Below are 18277 nucleotides of genomic sequence, written 5' to 3' on the forward strand. Positions count from 1 at the left end.
TCATGTCCTAATGCCAGAGTTCAGCTGTTTTGAAAAAAAAAGTTAAATTTCCAAAATAGGATCACATTATTTAAAAGTACCATTTTATTAAAAACTTAATCTGGTTCTTGACCTTTCGACTAGGTAATTATTTCTTTCTGGAAAATAAGATTTTAGAGAAACTCAATTGTTCCTGTTTAAGTGGGTATCTTTATAATCCCAATAAATTGAAAATTCTTTGAGAAACAGATGCTGCCAATATCAACAGCAATGTTTTAAATTATGGAAATATTTTCTAACATATAGATTTGGTTAAACCTAAGTTCAAGGCTAAGAGAATTTTTTTTAGTCCTCCCTCTTCCTCTTTACTTTTAAAAGTTTGCCATGGCTTTGGAGCCAAAATTATCAAATGTGATATCTTAGTTTCTTTTCCTGTTGCTGTGATAAAATACTCTAACAAAAACAACTTCATGGGGAAAGGGTCTACTTTGGCTTGCAGTTTGACGGTACAGTTTTGTATCATTGTAGAAAAGCAGCTGGTCATATCATATCCACAGGAAAGAGAGACAGATAGGGAGAAAGACAGGAAGAGAGAAATTAATGCTACTGTAGTAAGGAGACCACTAGTTTGTTTCTGGCTGCTTAGTCCCAAAATAATCACACAGAAACTGTATTAATTAAATCACTGCTTGGCCCATTAGCTCTAGCTTCTTATTGGCTAACTCTTATATCTTAATTTAACCCATCGCCATTAATGTGTGTATTGCCACGTGGCTGTGGCTTACCGGGTAAAGTTCCCAGTGTCTGGTGGGCTACATGGCTTCTCCCCCAACTTCGCCCTTCTTTCTCCCAGCATTCTGTGTAGTTTTCCCTGCCTACCTAAGTTCTGCCCTATCAAAAGGCCCAAAGCAGCTTCTTTATTCATTAATGGTAATCACAGCATATAGAGGAGAATCCCACATCACCTCCACTTTAAAAGGAAGGTTTTAACTTTAACATAGTAAAATTACATATAACAAAACAGTTATCAAGCAAGAATTACAGTTAAAATATTTATATCTACTTTATCTTTTATCATAACTAAGGAAAGCTATAACTATAAATTCTTGAACTCCATCAAAAACTCCAGGAGGATATAATATTACCTAAATAAATAGGAGGTGCATCGTAAGCAACTTTCAAAACTCTAGAATTGACAGAGACATCTCACTGCCTGGGCAGTCACCCAAAATTCTTCTTTACCATTGGGGCATCCAGTCTTCAGCCACAGGCTCATAGTATCCAGCAGACTTTTTCATGAGGCAGGAAATTTCAAAAACAGTTCTGCCTATATTGGCAGTTTGTCAGTCACTTTTTTCTGTGTTCTGCAGAATGTCTGTCAGACTCTTCCATGAAACAGGAACCTTAAAGGATGGTCTCACCTTTAGGCCAGTTCAGCAGTCATTTCTCTGTGGGTCCTGCATGTTCAGTTCATCAAGTAGCCCAGGCAAGAGCAGTTTCTTACCCAAATGGCTAAACAACTCCATAAGGAGCCTCATCGATGTCTACCTTCCTCTTGTAGCTATTGGTGCTGCCAGGAGCAGATGTGTCTCATTGTTCTGAAAAGTCCTAAATTCTTAAAACATTTTAAATGCCATATTCTGTAGTCTTTGAAAGGTTTGAAGAATGCCTATCCATCTGAAATATATCTCTGTACATCTAGAAAATCTAACATGACTATTAAAGTCAAGAGCAGAAATACATATACATAGTATAACAAAATTGACCTTAAATTTATATCAATAAATCAAGATCCATACCAATGCAAATATCTATAGCATATCCCCATTTAAATGTAAACAAACCTTATAAACAATATTTAGGGATATGGGCATAGTTCTTCTCCAAACTATTTCTTGCTGTTTATTGGGTGAAGTAATTTTTGAGAGGTGTTCAAGGTGACCTTTCAGGGGGTCTTGGTCCATCAAACTACAATAGTCTGGAAGGATTCCACAGGTTCTCAACGCTCTGTGGAAACAAAAGAAGAACCTCTTTTCCAAAGCAACATATCCTTATCAAATTCTAAAATCAAGATACCTTTAAAGTATAACTGTTGGTTACTTAGCTCATTCACAGTCAAAATTTTCAAAGAAAACACAATAATATACATAATCCAGACTCTGTGAATTTTCCATCTTTATGTGGTTTATTTTTCTTTACTCCTTTTCATCTATGACTGTTTGTACTCTGTCTCTTTAAAGACTTTGTTTTTTCCTTTTATGACTTTCTATTTCTTCTCTCTCCTAAGCCTATGTACATTTATCCACCACTGTGACCCATTTTGAGGTCTTTTTTTTAAAATCTGGATTTGTCTTTATTGCATATCTGAAATTATTTTCTGACCAGAAGCTCTTCTTAAAATGCTAAGTGCCTAAGAATCTAAGCTGCGACTTTGCTAGGGTACATATGATACTTCCTGCTTGCTGCTTGCCATTCATTAATGGTAATCACAGCACACAGAGGTTGTTTCTCAGCCTCCTTACCTCATTTGCTCTACATAATCATCCTTTTAGGAATATTTAGAGTATCTAGAAGAAGATTTACATATCAATGTCACCAGAATACTAGTTATGATACCTCTTCATGGAGTAAGCTAAACTGCCTTTGTTAAATTTGTTCTAATGAGCTGGATTCATAAGATTATTTCATTTATAACAGTTTGAAATAACTCATCCTAGTTCACTATTGAACATATGTTATACTAATCATTGTTTTTCTTAATTTCTTATCTGTCCACCTACAAAAATCTGAATGTCTTTCATCCTTTAAAGATGCATGGGGCCCACTCTTCCTCTTTGTAAGAAGAAAAGCAGCACACTCAAAAGGCTACTTTCATTTGGAGTTCAGAATTACTTTTAAAAATGTAGTCATTAGTCCCAATTTCTTTCTGACAAATTTCTTAAACTTTGGGATGGTTTCTGAAAGATTTTCTCAAAGGAAGTATTTTTACCTCTCCAAGTGTTAAGATTCCTGCTGTCTCTTCAGTCCTGTTTATTAAACTCACTGAGCTGATTTCAGGGTTCATGCATTTTCTCTCTTTCTTCTTATTTTTCTCTAACAGTAGCTAAACATTTGTTCCCAACTCAGCTCCTCTCCTAGCTGCAGGGAAGCCTTCCATCAGTCCCTGCTGCCATTGGCTCTGCCTTCTGGAGCAAGAACCTGTCATAGCACACATCCTGCTTGTCAAAATGCTGTTTTCACACCTTATTAGGATTTCAGCAGGACTAGAGCAAAGTTTACTCATATGCTGTTTGGGAAGATAGGTTTGCAAAAGCAGTAAGGCAAGAAAGATTTCAGCAGAAATGTTTGTTTCAGAAGTCTATATAAATAGATTTTGTTTTTGTGCCTTTAGTCTGCCTCCATGTTACTGAGGCCTGGGATTAATTGTGATATAAAATCTTTGATGTCTTTTATTTTGCCATAGTGACCCACACCTTTGTTCAGACTAACCTGAAATTTACTATGTGGCCCAAATTCAAAGCAGTCTTCCTGCTTCAGACTCCTGGTGCTGGGATTATAGAAATAATCTACCATATCTGGCTTAACTATGTCTTTTAAATGAGATTGTTAAGAAAATTTACATGTGTATTTGCATATGTGTATGGTAGGGTGGAATTGTATTCATTTTTTCTGTTTTGACATTTTTGCTTCTTTTGTCTTTTAAATGAAACTGATAAGAAAATTTACATGTATATTTGCATATGTGTATGGTAGGGTGGGATTGCATTCATTTTTCTGTTTTGACATTTTTGCTTCTTTTCTTTTATCTTTATTCCAGTACATCTTTATTCCCATTTATATTTTTTGTTCTTGTTGTCAAATACATTATATTTCTACATTTAGTTTTTAAATAAGTTGATGGAGGAGGGTCTTCTATCAATCTGTTGATTTCATTGGTTAATTAATAAAGAAAACTGCCTGGCCCGATAGGTTAGAACATAGGTGGGTGGAGTAGACAGAACAGAATGCTTGGAAGAAGGGAAGTGAGTCAGATGCAATGAAGCTCCCACCCAAGATGGACGTAGGCTAGAATCTTCCCGGTAAGCCACCCCTTGTGGTGCTATACACATTACTAAATATGGGTTAATCAAAATGTGAGAGTTAGCCAGTAAGAGGCTGAAGCTAATGGGCCAAGCAGTGTTTAAATGAATACTATCTGTGTTGTTATTTCGGGGCATAAGCTAGCCAGGCGGCCGGGAGCCGGGTGGGAATGCAGCCCGTTGCCTCTTCACTACAATAAATTAAGATAAGAAATTAGCAATCACACATTTTATTTTTACAGTGCTAAAGATCAAACTTCGGGCCTTCTATACAATAGGCAAACAATCTACCACTGAACAATTTCCTTAGTCATTGGTTCTTTGAGACTTGGTTGAGCCAAGGAGTTCAACCTGGCCTTGCCCAGGGTAGCCTTGAATATGCAGCCCTGCTTCTGTCTCTTAAGTGCTAGGATTACAGGTGTGTGCCAATACCTATAAATGCATTTTCTAGCCCTCCCCAGCACAACCCAACACCTTCACTGTTTTTCATAAAAGTAAGATATTATCTTATTGAAATTCCTTTATTTATGCCATTTTTCTTACTGTTTTCAACTTTTTAAATTTATTAGATTTAAAAAAATGCCAATCCAAATTCCCACTCCCTCCCCTCCTCCCATTCCCTCCACACACCCTCCCACCCCACCCCCTTCTAATTCTAAGAGAGGGTAAGGCACATTGCTTTGTGGAAGGTCCAAGGCCCTCCCTACCATATCTAGGCTGAGCAAGGTGTACATCCAAAGAGAATAGGATCCCCAAAAGCCAGTACATGCAGTAGAGATAACTCCCAGTGCCACTGCCAGTGGCCTGTCAGTCTGCCCCAGCCATGTGGTACAGACTCACTCATAAGTGGATGCTAGCTATAAACAAAGGTCCTTGAGCCTATAGTTCATGATTCTAGAGAAGCTAAGTAATAAGGTGAACCCAAAGAAAAATGTATATAGACCCACTTGGAAATTGGAAACAAGATTGCCTGATAAAATTGGGAGCATGGGGGGGAGGGAGGGTTAAAGGGGAAGAGAAGTAGAGAAGGGGAAGGTTGAGGAGAACTTGAGGGAATGGGATAGTCGAGATGGAGGAAGGACAGATGAGAGCTTTCAACATTTTTATTCTTGTCTTAGTTAGTATTTGTATGTATATATGCAAATATTTGTGCAGATGTAATTGCATATGGAGGCTAGAGAAGGATGCATGGTATCCTGCCTTATCACTCCATATGTTATTTTATTGAAACTGTGTTTATCACTAGTCTTGGAGCTGGCTAGTAGCCAGTGATCTTCCTGTCTCTTCCCCTAACAGCACTAGGTTTACAGGCATACAACCATGCCTGATTTCTTATGTGGGTGCCGGTATCTGAACTCAGCTCCTCATATTCAAATAGCAAGGGCTCTTATCCATTGAGTCATCTCTCCAGTCTGAGTCATCTCTCCAGTCTGAGTCATCTCTCCAGTCTGATCTTTCAGAGTATAGTGCGTCTGAGTTTGGACCTGTGTCTGCAGTCTGCTTGAAATTCATTGAGTTTCTTAGTTATGTAGAGTTAGTGTTATTCATCAAATTTAGGAAATTTTCAACAATTATTTCTTTGAACTTTTTTCTGTCTTTATCCCTCAGAGACTATTACTACTATATGTTGTATATACTGGTCCATTTAATATTGTCTCATATTTAATTAACACTCTGTACATAGTTCTTCGTCAATTTTGCTCTGTTCTTCAGGTTGCATTAATGGAGATATCACTCTCACTTAAGGTCTGCTTACCTTGACTTTCTCCAGTGAAGTTTTCATTTTGATGATTAAATTTTTCCACTTCAGAATTCTCATTTGGGTTTTCTTACTGTTTTGCAATAATTTTTTTTCATGGATACTCTTTTTTTTTACTTATTTATTTATTATGTATACAATATTCTGTCTGTGTGTATGTTTGCAGGCCACAGGCCAGAAGAGGGCACCAGACCTCATTACAGATGGCTGTGAGCCACCATGTGGTTGCTGGGCATTGAACTCAGGACCTTTGGAAGAGCAGGCAATGCTCTTAACCTCTGAGCCATCTCTCCAGCCCATGGATACTCTTTTTTGAGACATTATTATCATGCCTTCCCTTTTTGGCTTTGCTGAATTCTATTTTACACTTTGTAACATTTATTATGTATTTATTTGTTTTGCGCATATGGGTGTGCATATCGTAGCACCTGTGTGGAGGTCATAGACAACTTGCAAGAGTTGATTATCTCCTTCCACCCTGAGAGTCCAAGGATTGAACTCAGATTGTTTGCCAGTGCTTTGAGGAAGCAGCTTTACCCACTGCACCATGTGGCTGGCCCTGGTTGTTTATTTTTAATTAGCATACAAAATAAGTTTCATTATGGAATTTCTAGACATGATTTGTCTTTGTCAATTCTCCTGCTCCCATTTTCTCCTCTTTCTGCTTCCTGCTTTCTACCCTTTCATGTTTCCCTTAGTTCTTTCAACATATTTATTTTTTGGTTGTTTGGTTTTTTTATTTCAACATATTTATAATATCTGTTTAAAGGTCATTGTCTAAGTTCAATATTTAAGTCCTTTCAAAGGCAGATAATGCTGAATGATCTTTTCCCTGTATTATGATTTACCCTGTCCTATTTCTTTCCATATTTTCTGTGTTTTGCTAAAAAAAATGGACATTTTAAGGTAGTTTATTGTTGAAACAGTGTTTATTGATTTTCTCTCCACCTCTGGGTCTGCTGCTTTTGTAACTTGCACATTAGTTTTGTGACTTGGTTGGGCTACAGTGAAGTCTGTGTCTCTGTATTGTTCCACTCTAAATGTAGCTCCTTCAAGGATCTAGTCTTGGGCAGGGGCACTTATTCTAATTTCTCCATGAATGACTGTTGCAGTTGAGCTCTTGAACTATCTTGTCCTTTGCTGTCCCTGTCATGGTTGATGAGTAATGTTTCTGATGAGTCTTACTGAGTGGGTGTTACATCTAGTTATTAGTCTCCCGTATTAGGTGATAAGTCTGGAATATGTTTTATGTTTTTAGTTGAAACAGAATGACATCACTTCCATCCTCCCAGCAAACAATCCCTCAAACCCTCCAATGCCCCCCACTATCAAGTGGATAGCTTCCTTTACTTTGATTATATATATATATATATATATATATATATATATATAAATTCAACTTGCCGAGTCTGTATTGTTTGTGTATATATCATTTCAAGGCTGACACTTTTGCATTAGACTACCAATAAGGCAGCTCACCCTAGGAGAAGCTAATTCTCCTTCTCCCATTTGTCAATCGTTGCATATAGTTAGTTCTTTATCTAAGGGTAGGACCCCAGGAAAGGTTCCCCCTTCCACGTCCACTAATAGTGCCATTGTTCCAGTCTTTTTTATTCAGGCATTCTGAGGAAAGACTATGTCACAGCAGACTTCCTGATATTCTGGCTCTTATAATCTTTTATTCCCCCTTCCTTGATGTAGGATCCATTTTTTGTTTGCTTGCTTTTTAAAAAAGAAGTGTGGGGGTGGAGAGAGAGAGAGAGAGAGAGAGAGAGAGAGAGAGAGAGAGAGAGAGAGAGAGAGAGAGAGAAAATATGATATGTATGGACAACTCTGTGTCATGGTCCTTTGTGGAAGTATGAGGACAACTTTATGGAAGTCATCTCACTGGCCCTTGCTTTCCTTTTGATGGTTCCTTGAGGCACAACTTGTTTCACAATCTGAAATAATTACATGTGGGCCCTTTTTATACTAGTGGTCTTCAATTCCAGTTCTTTTTATTTTAATTTTAAGTATATTTTAAAAATCATAAATAGTGTTTGTAATCCAAAACTGAAACATGTATTCTTCAGAGTCTGCCAGGCAATTCCAGGCTTTCCAAATCCAATTTCTTTGCTATTTTTTAGATATATGAGGCCTACCATTAAAACTACTCTATTCTAAATAAGTGTACATGAGTCTTGTATATTTGATAATTTTTCTGAAAATTGTTCATCAAATATAAAGAATGGCTTCAACTCAAAGATTATCAGTGTGGGAAAACCATCTACCAAAAATTCAGTTCTGTCAGAACCAATGCTGTTCTCTAGAATACAAGAGAACATAGAAGATCCTTTTTAATTATGCTCGCAGACCTTGGCCTCTATCCTACTTAATCATTATGCAAGGTTGTCCTTGAGATTTACTGGGCACAGAAAACCCCAGGTGCATGCAAGAGAGGAACAGATTGCTTTTGAGGGAAAGGGATGCCTTGGCAACTTCTGTCAAGAAAAGCGAAAGGAAAGCTTTTTCAAAATTCTTTGGGTATTGTACAGCTTACTAGCCATCACACAAATAAGGAAATAAAAGCTGTCTTTTAAGGACATTTTCCATCTTTAAGATGACCATTTACTTACTTTTTGGTTTTTTGACTAATTCCATAATTAAAATTTTATATTCTGTACTTCAGTATTATAAGATTTATTTTTCAAATGATCTTTACAACCCAGACCAGAGCATTATTCTCAAGTCCCACTGTTTACTATACTGAAGAAATGAAATGGACGGAGAACTGAGGAGGTTGCCTTTGCTCTGAAAGTGAGCAAACCTTCAAATGGGAACAATCCAGAGTCTCTCTCTCTGACTCTCTCTCTAAATCAGAATACTTTCACTGAGTAACTCAATATATTATTCTCAAAAATTGAAGTTTAGTCACTAAGAAAGACTGAAGAAAAGCTATCTCCACCTACCATGAATAACTGAAACAGCTCTACTCATTTCCTCTACTCCCAAGAGAAGTAGTAGGAGCTGAAGCCTTCACATCTGGATCTTAACTCCTAAGACACTGCCGCTGCTTGTTTGAACTCGTCTCTGTACCCCATTCTTCAGTGTGTCCCCATTACAACTTATTTACACACACACACACACACTAGTAAATCACTTTGTATTTGTTTTGTTTATCACTTTGTATTTGTTGGTAAACTACAAGGAATTTGAGCTAGATGTGTACAGGGTTTTATAGGTACTTTGTAAACATCAGAATCATTTGGGTCCTTTTGTTCAAAAGCCTGAGATCAAATTATACATACACCCAGGAACCATTACTTTCCCAGATGCTGTTCACAAGCTATATACTGATCGAGGGCAGAGAAGATGTTCTCATAACTGATGTTTAGATGAGAAGGCAAAGATACAATCTCAGTCAATCTGATTTGCTAGGGAAGAAAGCCTAATGTGCTGTCCACAGGAATGAAGTACACACTAAATCAGGATCAAGGAAACCATGTGAACTAAGTAAGCTGTCTAGCAAGATCTACATCCAAATCTGCAGATCTGCTCTGCTTCTGGGATTCTAACTGCTAGTAACTGGTAAAAATCCGGGGCAACTCTCAGGATAGTTGCTTTTCCATCTTCTGGGGACAGCACCTTCATTGTCAAAGAGAAATTTAAAACTTAAGCATCATTGTTGTTACTGGTTGCAAACTCTACTGAGAATTTGGAACTATCTAGACCCAAAGGTTCCTTCTATTCTTTTAAATTTTTCAACTATAAATATGGAATTATTTATCATGAAAATACCTCGCCCCTGCTGCCATCTTCCTCTGCCCTCAGTCACAAGTCCAGTTCTTGAAGTCTGTACTAACCTCAGGAAGGCTCTTCTTTGCTGTCTCTTTTAGTCAACTTGCTCTCTGAAAAACTTAGGGCTGATCTACCTACCTTTCATTTATTGCTGTCAGAGCCCTGCAAGGCTCTTCTTAGCTGCTTGCCACCAATCTCTTTTTTTAAGAGTGTCCATAGACTTGAAATGCCCCATGTTGCATTACACATAAAATCAGCTCCTTACTGAGAAGCAGTCCTTAACAGCCTCTTCTTCCTCAGGCACTGCGCTATAATGATGCTCTGAAGCAAGCAATGGAGGCAGTATCTTTTTTGGGGCTAATACCCTGTTCTGTGAGTGATGCATGGGTACAGGCGGCAGTCTTGGGTCTTTTCTTAGTTTCTATCTCCTGGCATGGAATTGTCACCTGAATAAGCATGGGTAAAAGCAATCAGAACATAATGTTTGGATTTTTTTCCCTAGAATAGAGCTTCTGCCCTAAAAAATAGTGCTTGAAGGAAAAAGGGAAGCCCAGTTCCTTTTGATCACACTTGATAGGAACGGAGTACCTACAATAAGAGGGCATGGCGTCATCCTAGAGTCAGAGCTGGAGAGAATCCCATCTTTTTATTATTATATTTTTTTAAAAGAAAATAACAATCCAAATTCCCACTCCCTCCCCTCCTCCCATTCCCTCCATACATCCTCCCACCCCACCCCCCTCTAATCCTAAGAGAGAGTAAGGCACTTTGCTTTGTGGAAGGGCCAAAGCCCTCCCTACTACATCTAGGCTGAGCAAGGTATACATCCGAAGAGAATAGGATCCCCAAAAGCCAGTACATGCAGTAGAGATAACTCCCAGTGCCACTGCTAGTGGCCCCTCAGTCTGCCCCAGCCATGCAACTGTCACCCGCATTCAGAGAGACTAGTTTGGTCCTATGCTTGTTCCTTCCCAGTCCAGCTGGAGTTGGTGAGCTCCCATTAGCTCAGGTAAACTGTTTCAGTGGGTGTACCCATCGTGGTCTTGATCTCTTTGCTCATATTCTCGTTCCTTCTACTCTTCAACTGGACCTTGGGATCTCAGTCCAGTGCTCCATGTGGGTCTCTGCCTCTGTTTCCATCTGTTGTGGGACAAAGGTTCTATGGTGATATTTAAGATAATCATCAGTCTCACTACAGGGCAAGGCCAGTTCAGGCACCCTGTCCTCTATTGTTTAAGAGTCTTAGCTGGGGTCATCCTTGTGCATTCCTAGGAATTTTTCTAGAGCCAGGGCCTTCCTATCAGGTTGTGGAAAGCAAGCAATATCTTTGGCAATCTCTTGTGATGTTTGGGATGTTCCATGGGAGCCCCTGTCCAACAATTCAATAAGATGTAAACTGTTACTGGTACAACCTCCAGTATTTTAAAAGAAGGTTTTTCAGAGTCAAGCCACAGGTCTCCATTCTATTTAACTATGTATGTATGCCAAATTTATTTATATGCTTATATATTTATGTATATTTATAGTTATAAAATTTGATTATAAAACGTCATTTTTTAGCCTTCAATGTGCTAAAAATTTATTATAATTAATGCCCTTTAAAGGTAATGAATATGCTTTTCAAAGGATTATGATTGAGTCAGCTATAATTATTCTGTAGGACAAAAGATGCTGCTTAATGATGTGTAAATTTTTGACAGATTTTTTATAAACTCCTTGAAAATAATCATATTTGTTAATGTGTGTTTCTTGTAGAACCACTTTTATTCACAAAAGTTAGTAGAAACTGTATTAAATCAACAAATTATATGGATTTTTATTTACACTAAAAACTAATAAGCCACTTTATAATGCTTGTTTATCAAGGGGTCCAAGTTCCTTATGGTTTGGAGAACAGGCAATAAACTTAAAGCTCTTTAAAATTTTTTCCAGTGAAATTCAAAGGTATACAGATGGTAGTGATTTTGAAATTGAATGGTTTCCTGTTTTGAGCCTAAGAGGTTTGAAATGATAATCACACGAAGTGGTTTTCATATTGTGCATCTTCTCCTTCCCTGTCCTACCAGGTCTGCCTCTTTAGGTCTATAGCTGTGCTTCTGTATCACTTGATTTCTGAAATACTTTTTGTTTCTTTTTTCCAGGCATCTAGTGGAAATTATTATTTCATCCCTTACACCGTGACACCATGTGCTGATTATTTTTGCTGCGAAAGTGATGCCCAAAGGCGAGCCTCAGAGTACATGCAGCCCAACTGGGACACCATCCTGGGCCCATTGTGTATGCCCCTGGTGGACAAGTTCACTAGCCTCCTTAAGGACATCCGTGTGACCTCATGGTAATTTCCATCAGCCACCATCAATCCTGGGAGTCTTGCAGAAATTTTCCCATCACTTTCAGGGAGGTGATATACTTTGAAGTGACCAGGATGCCCAGAGAATAGGGGCCATTGGCCATCTACTTAATTATCCTAGAATCCATCATTACCCCCTTAGTGCCTCCTCACTAAGCTGAGTTCCTGAGATGAAGCCAGAAGAAAAGAGGGCATGGTAATAATTGGCCCAGGAGCCAGCCATGGTTCCCTATATGACCTTGATAACCTAACTCTTCTCTATGTCTCCTTCCTCCTTTATAAAACAGGGAAGTTAACTCTGTGGTTGTTTTTAGTGGTCTCTTTTACCTCTAAGATTCTGTTTTCATAATTTTATGAACATAATTTTATACTCAGTTGTTCAGGTTCTCAAAATGCCAGAGCAAGGTTATTCTGACCTTAATTTCTTGTCATAAGCAAGCATTGAGTCCAGCTGCAACCAGCCTGACCTCAGGATGTCCGTGACATGTTATTCATAGATTTATGTCATATGCTATGGTGTCTACTCAGAGGCAGATAGGTTTGAGTGTGAATTCTGCCTTAGGTGATTGTTCATTGACGCTTAGTGCTAAATAAACTGTACCTTCAGTGTTGTTAGTTGAAAAGTTAAAGACAGGAAATGATTCTTAACTGGAGTATCCCTGTTGTTTTGCTCACGGCCAATTTAAAAGATTTATTCCTGTAAGTTGTGTCATAAGAAGGATTTGTTCTTCCAAAACAAATGAAAATCCAAAGGACTGGCAGAACTGATTTGTAATGAAATGTCAAGGACCTCATGTCATACTTTGGCTCAGATCATGGCACCCTGAACAGTGGAGGGTTACTGTTAAAGTACTGACATGAAGGCCACACTTGTTAACAGACTTCTCACCTTTTCTGTCCTGTTGCCCTTCCTTCGGATGCAGACTTTAGTGGGAAAGTCTAGAAACCCAGATGACAGCACCAGAAAACAAGGGGTGATTTTTTTGACACCTTGACAATTACTGTCTTACTTCAAAGGAAAGATTTTAGTGAAGTTTAGAGAGAAACCTCTTCTAGTGGCATATTTTAGGTATAACAAAGAGATATATAGCTTTAATCTGGCAGAGGAATCAGAAATCTTTGTAAGAAGTAGATTCAGGTTTGTTTTTCATTCAATAAATTCATGTATTAGGAAGAAAACAAGCTTTGGGGGGATTTGTTTTAATTTCCAAAAGCTCAAAAAACTGTCCTGTGACTGGTGTCTGTCGATCATTAAGGAGAGGGTTAATGGTGCTTATGTTAGAAAACCTCTATAACAGGGATAGCAGGTACGTTTTTAGCTCAAGTACCAACTCTGGCAGATTTATTATCTCTAGATGAGTTTTATGCTAAAAAGCACTTAGAAACCATTTCCAAGTCCACAGTGATTAGCAACGTCCTCCCTCATCAGACACAGAAATGGCTACATCCTTATTACATATCTGATACTCCCAATACACCAGGCATAATTTCATTTGCATAAAAGTTACTGTTCATATTTTTCTTTATTTTTTTCATATTTTTTTAAAGTGATTTTTCAGTTATTTTTGAAAACAAGTATAACTTTTCCCTTGTCGGGCCAAACTAATAACACCTTAATAGCTTTGATGCCTTTGTAGTTTGCTGAATGGGCAATGGATTATACCCAACTTAATGACTCACTCAGCTAATAACAGAGCTTTAAACACTGGCAGAATCTACTAATTTGCTCATCATTAGTGTAATGGAAGTTGATAAATAAGGAAATAAAGAATGAAAAAAGTACACTGGCATTTTTTATATCAGAACCATTTCTGTAGGCTATCACTGCATTCTTAAATGTTAATTGAGGTCTTATTGGGAGCACTGAACCAGGTTATGTACCGTGTGCACACTTATGTGCCATCACTTTATAATTATTTAGACTAAGTACTATTTTGTTCTTATTTTATCTGTGTTGTTTCTCTTTCTCTCGAGTTGAGTTACTCTTTCCTAAGTGAGAAGCTTAAATTTGTTCTTTACAGTTATATAATTTCAGCTTCTTAATGAATCTTGGTAATGCCCACGTTCTATTTTAAATTACTTGGAAAATAGACAAGATGCTTAAACTAATCTATGGTCATCATTGTAAACTGGCTACTATACCTCTAGATGAGGATGCTTTTCAAGTTTTAAATGAAGTATCACATACTAATATTGGCTGAATGAGGGGCTATGATGACATTTCAGGGTAAATTTATACTGTTTTAAATGATTTACATACTTTCTTGTTTAGATTTTTATATTTGAAAACATTTTTTTGCAGAAAAACATAACAAGGAAAGGGAAGAATGGAAGGTACAGTTGTCTGTAATCTTCCTGACATGGCCTCTGTGCACCCCTTGTTGGATTGCTCAAGAACAAATCCACCACTAGTTTCCATTCTCCTTCACCTGGGAACAGCTTCTTGACTACTAACTAGCTTGGAGCACTTCGTACATGAAAATGTTTTTAAAATGAATTTGTTTAGGTTTTATGTCTTTTGGAGTTTTGTTTGACTTTTGATAATCTGTTGGAAGTGGGGGAAATTAAATAATCATGTAAACTTGCTTTTATGCTGTGTGTACATACACACACACATATATATTATATATATATTATATATTATATATATATATTAGAGAGTTGCACTAAAAATTTTCTAGACTGTAAGTTAAGTTTTGAAGATACTTTTAAAGTTGTAATAAGCTGAATTTTATTACCTACTAATTTTTGCTGCAGTATGCAAAAAAGTAGATATTATCATGTTTATTGGTATACGAAGACTCAGGGATGGCCAAGGCCCCATATGTTATTGAGAACTGTGCTTGTCTGAGCACTCCTTAAGAGAGACTTGAATGCATGAATATAATGAGGGGTTTTTGTTTTCTTCTTCAGTGTTTATTACAAAGAAACCTTGTTAAATGACATCCGGAAAGCCAGAGAGAAATACCAGGGTGATGAACTGGCAAAAGAGTTGACTCGGATCAAACTCCGCATTGATAATATTGAGGTTCTGACATCGGACATTATCATTAACTTACTCCTGTCCTACCGTGATATCCAGGTATGAAATATACTAAGATGAAGCTAGCATATGCCTGACTTTTCTTTGTTATAAGGAACTTCTCATACAATGCATACTTACTTACACCAGGAGTGTGATGAAGAAGCTGCTCTTTCTAAATAAGCATATGACCTGGATGGGCTATTATAGATGATTTAGAGGTGGTTTTGTCATATTAGAGCTGGAGTAAGCACTCCAACAAGAGCCCCTATTGTGCTTAAAATAAGAAACTAAGAGTTCAACATTTTATGTATATTTTATTCTAGGTAATACTCCAAGCCTTTTGTAAATTCTGATTCATTAATCCTCTTAACCCTATGGTTTAGGTTTTCTCTCATTGTTTCTATTTTAGAAATGAAGAAATTTGAGGCACAGAAAAATTAAGTAACCTGCTCAGATTCACAAAGCATGGTAAAGTCAAGATTCAAACCGAGGCTGACTAGCTCCATTGCCCTTGTTTCTAACTCTCCCAGAATTTCCTTTATGCTTTTGTCATGCCTTTCTCTTTTCACCACAACGCCTCACTGAGAGTAGGCATGGCTGGACTATGTTAAAGAACTAGGGAAGCAGATGCTTATTCTAATATAGGCATCAGCAGTTACTGGAAAATCTTGAGACTCGGGTTACAAGATGTGGAATCCTGAAGGGAAACTGAATTTGTTTTAAGGGTATCTTGCATCTCTTCCTTCTGGAGGCACAAAAGATAATATGCTTTACTTGTAGAATACCACAGAGCTGCACTAGAGGTTGTTGATCCCAATTCTGTAAAGCTGAATTATGGTGCGAGACATTCATTTATGGTCTGGACCGAGAACAGAGTCAGCTGCTAAGGAACCCATGGCCTGAGTGACGAGCAAAAAGCTACCTGCTTTTAATAACAGGTGCTGGTATTATGCAACAAGAAAATGTGATTGACATTTCTTGAAGTATTTCTGTTTGGTTTTCTATTTGATTTTTGTTGTTCTTATTTGGAGATGGGCTTATATAGCACGTTGAGTTTTGAACTTGCCATGTAGCTGAAGATGACTTTGAACTCCCAATGCTCCTGCTTTTGCTTCCACAATGCAATGATTACTACCACACCCTTGCTCTTGAAATGTTTCTCTGAGTTGCTGGCTTTCTTTTACTCTTCCCTTCCTGAATGGCTTCAGTTCTTAACTTTTTATTGTTAGAACTCTTAAGCCCAAAGAAGAGCTGGAAGGTTCCTTGGATATATTGTCTTCTCTTTTCTGAGGCAGCAGCATCAAAGTCTAAAGTTAAGTATTAGGTTTCTGTAGGAAGATCCTCTACTGACTGACTGGCAGTGAGTTGGCCAATACCAGTAATATCTAACCCTGGCTAAATGGGTATCTATTGCTGGCACTGCCAAAATGGAACCCAGTGGAGACACACATGGTAGCAATTTAACCCCTGGGGCAATGTATGTAGCATTTGGAGCAGTAGTTCTTAGCTTGCTGGTATTTGGCATTGTCTGGAGAGACATTCTAGTTGTCAAAACTGACTGTGTAGGGCCCAGGTACTTGTGGTTTCTAGTAGAGATGCAGCTACCCATCCAACAATAAATACATGGACAGCATTCCGGAGCAGAAATGTAAGCCTAGAATATCAACAGTGCTGCAGTTGAGAAATTCTAACTTAGATTAATTTGATTGATTTAGGCAAAATAGGAAGGAGTAAGATGTTTTATCCATTTGCATTGGAAAGTCACTAGGTCTTCTTGTGTGCATTTATCCAAGTATTTTAATGCAGTTCTGCTGCTGGTATTAACCCTCCCACACTCAACATATAACATCTTTTTGTTGTTGTTGTTGCTAAGCTCACATGTGTTCCTGTTTTTGGATTTAACAAAATTTTTATTTTTATTTTATTTTTGCTTTTTGTTTATTTTGTTTTTTTCGAGACAAGGTTTCTCTGTAGCTTTGGTGCCTGTCCTGGAACTAGCTCTTGTAGACCAGGCTGGCCTCGAACTCACAGATATTAGCCTGCCTCTACCTCCTGAGTGCTGAGATTAAAATTTTTATTGATTCTTTTGTGCTCTCTGGTAGCAGGAATTCCTCTTCTGTCTCATTTATATTCTTTTTTGATAATTTTTCTATGTACTTGTTAAGACTACAATTTCACTAAATACTGTCTGCTAGGAAAAGTTTCTCTTTAAATTTGGAGGCTGTCTTATGTTTATAACTATTCAGAAAAATCTATGAAGAACTGTTTCCTCTTTCTCACACTCTTGAGACATTTTTCCAACAGGACTATGATGCAATGGTCAAGCTGGTAGAAACACTGAAGATGCTGCCTACATGTGATTTGGCTGATCAGCACAACATTAAATTCCACTATGCATTTGCACTGAATAGGTAAGAATGATTATGTGTAGGGTTTGTGAACATGTGACCTGCTAAATTCACCTGTTGCCTTTTAACATTCATTAGATATGATCCAAGTCATATGCTAACTGCTGAAGGTGTGAAAATGCACAAGGTACTTTGCCTTTGGAACACATATTTTCTTAAATCATACATGTAGAAAATCCTAATAAGGCCAAGCGTGGTGGTACACACCTTTATCCCCTGCACTCAGGAGGCAGAGGCATGCAGATCTCTTGAGTTCAGGGCCGTCTGGTCTATATGACTCTTGTGTCAAAAAAATTCTAATAGCTTGGGGAGAGATACAGTTTAATGAAGGGATTGTCCAAAGTTATATAGATAAAAATATAGCAGAAGGAGAGGGTTTTTCTGTTTAGGGGTATAAAAGCTTCTTTGTATTTTCTGGTCTGAGTTTGGAAGAATTATGTCATGGACGGGAGATGGTCGGATGTGGAGGATGGTGAAAGGCCACTACATTTGGCTGGAGTGTGAGCATAGAATTCTTTTTGCACAAGGTGCATCTAAGTAATATCAGGTGAAACCAGAGCACAAGACGCAAGTGAAGGAAAATACAGGATATAGAGTTAAGCATAGAGGATGGGTTTACACACATGAAAGAGGTATTGCTGGGTGGTGGTGTACATGCCTTTAATCCCAGCACTCTAATCATAGGCACACTGTAATTCCAGGCCAGAGGCAGATGAATCTGAGTTCAAGGCCAGCCTGGTCTACAGAGCTCATTCCTTGTCAGCCGGGGATACACAAAGAAACCATGTCTCAAATAATAAATAAATAAATAAATAAATAAATAAATAAATTTTAAAAATAGAAAGAAAGAAAAGAAAAATATATTGATGGTATCTTTTAGGCTATGGAGGACTAGCTGAA

General features: G+C 37.7%; 1 protein-coding gene and 1 pseudogene across 1 annotated transcript in view; one reads left to right on the forward strand and one right to left on the reverse strand.

Moving 5' to 3' along the window:
- The window catches only part of Map3k15 (mitogen-activated protein kinase kinase kinase 15), a 116084-nt gene that overhangs the window by 25231 nt on the left and 72576 nt on the right, over window positions 1–18277 (forward strand). Inside the window, 3 exon segments of the mRNA XM_038316187.1 lie at window positions 11736–11929; window positions 14858–15026; window positions 17274–17380. Of these exon segments, the coding sequence (XP_038172115.1) occupies window positions 11736–11929; window positions 14858–15026; window positions 17274–17380 (470 nt within the window).
- Window positions 9117–11628, reverse strand: LOC119804876 (annotated as a pseudogene).

This window comes from Arvicola amphibius, chromosome X, assembly GCF_903992535.2.
Source record: "Arvicola amphibius chromosome X, mArvAmp1.2, whole genome shotgun sequence".
Taxonomy (NCBI): domain Eukaryota; kingdom Metazoa; phylum Chordata; class Mammalia; order Rodentia; family Cricetidae; genus Arvicola; species Arvicola amphibius.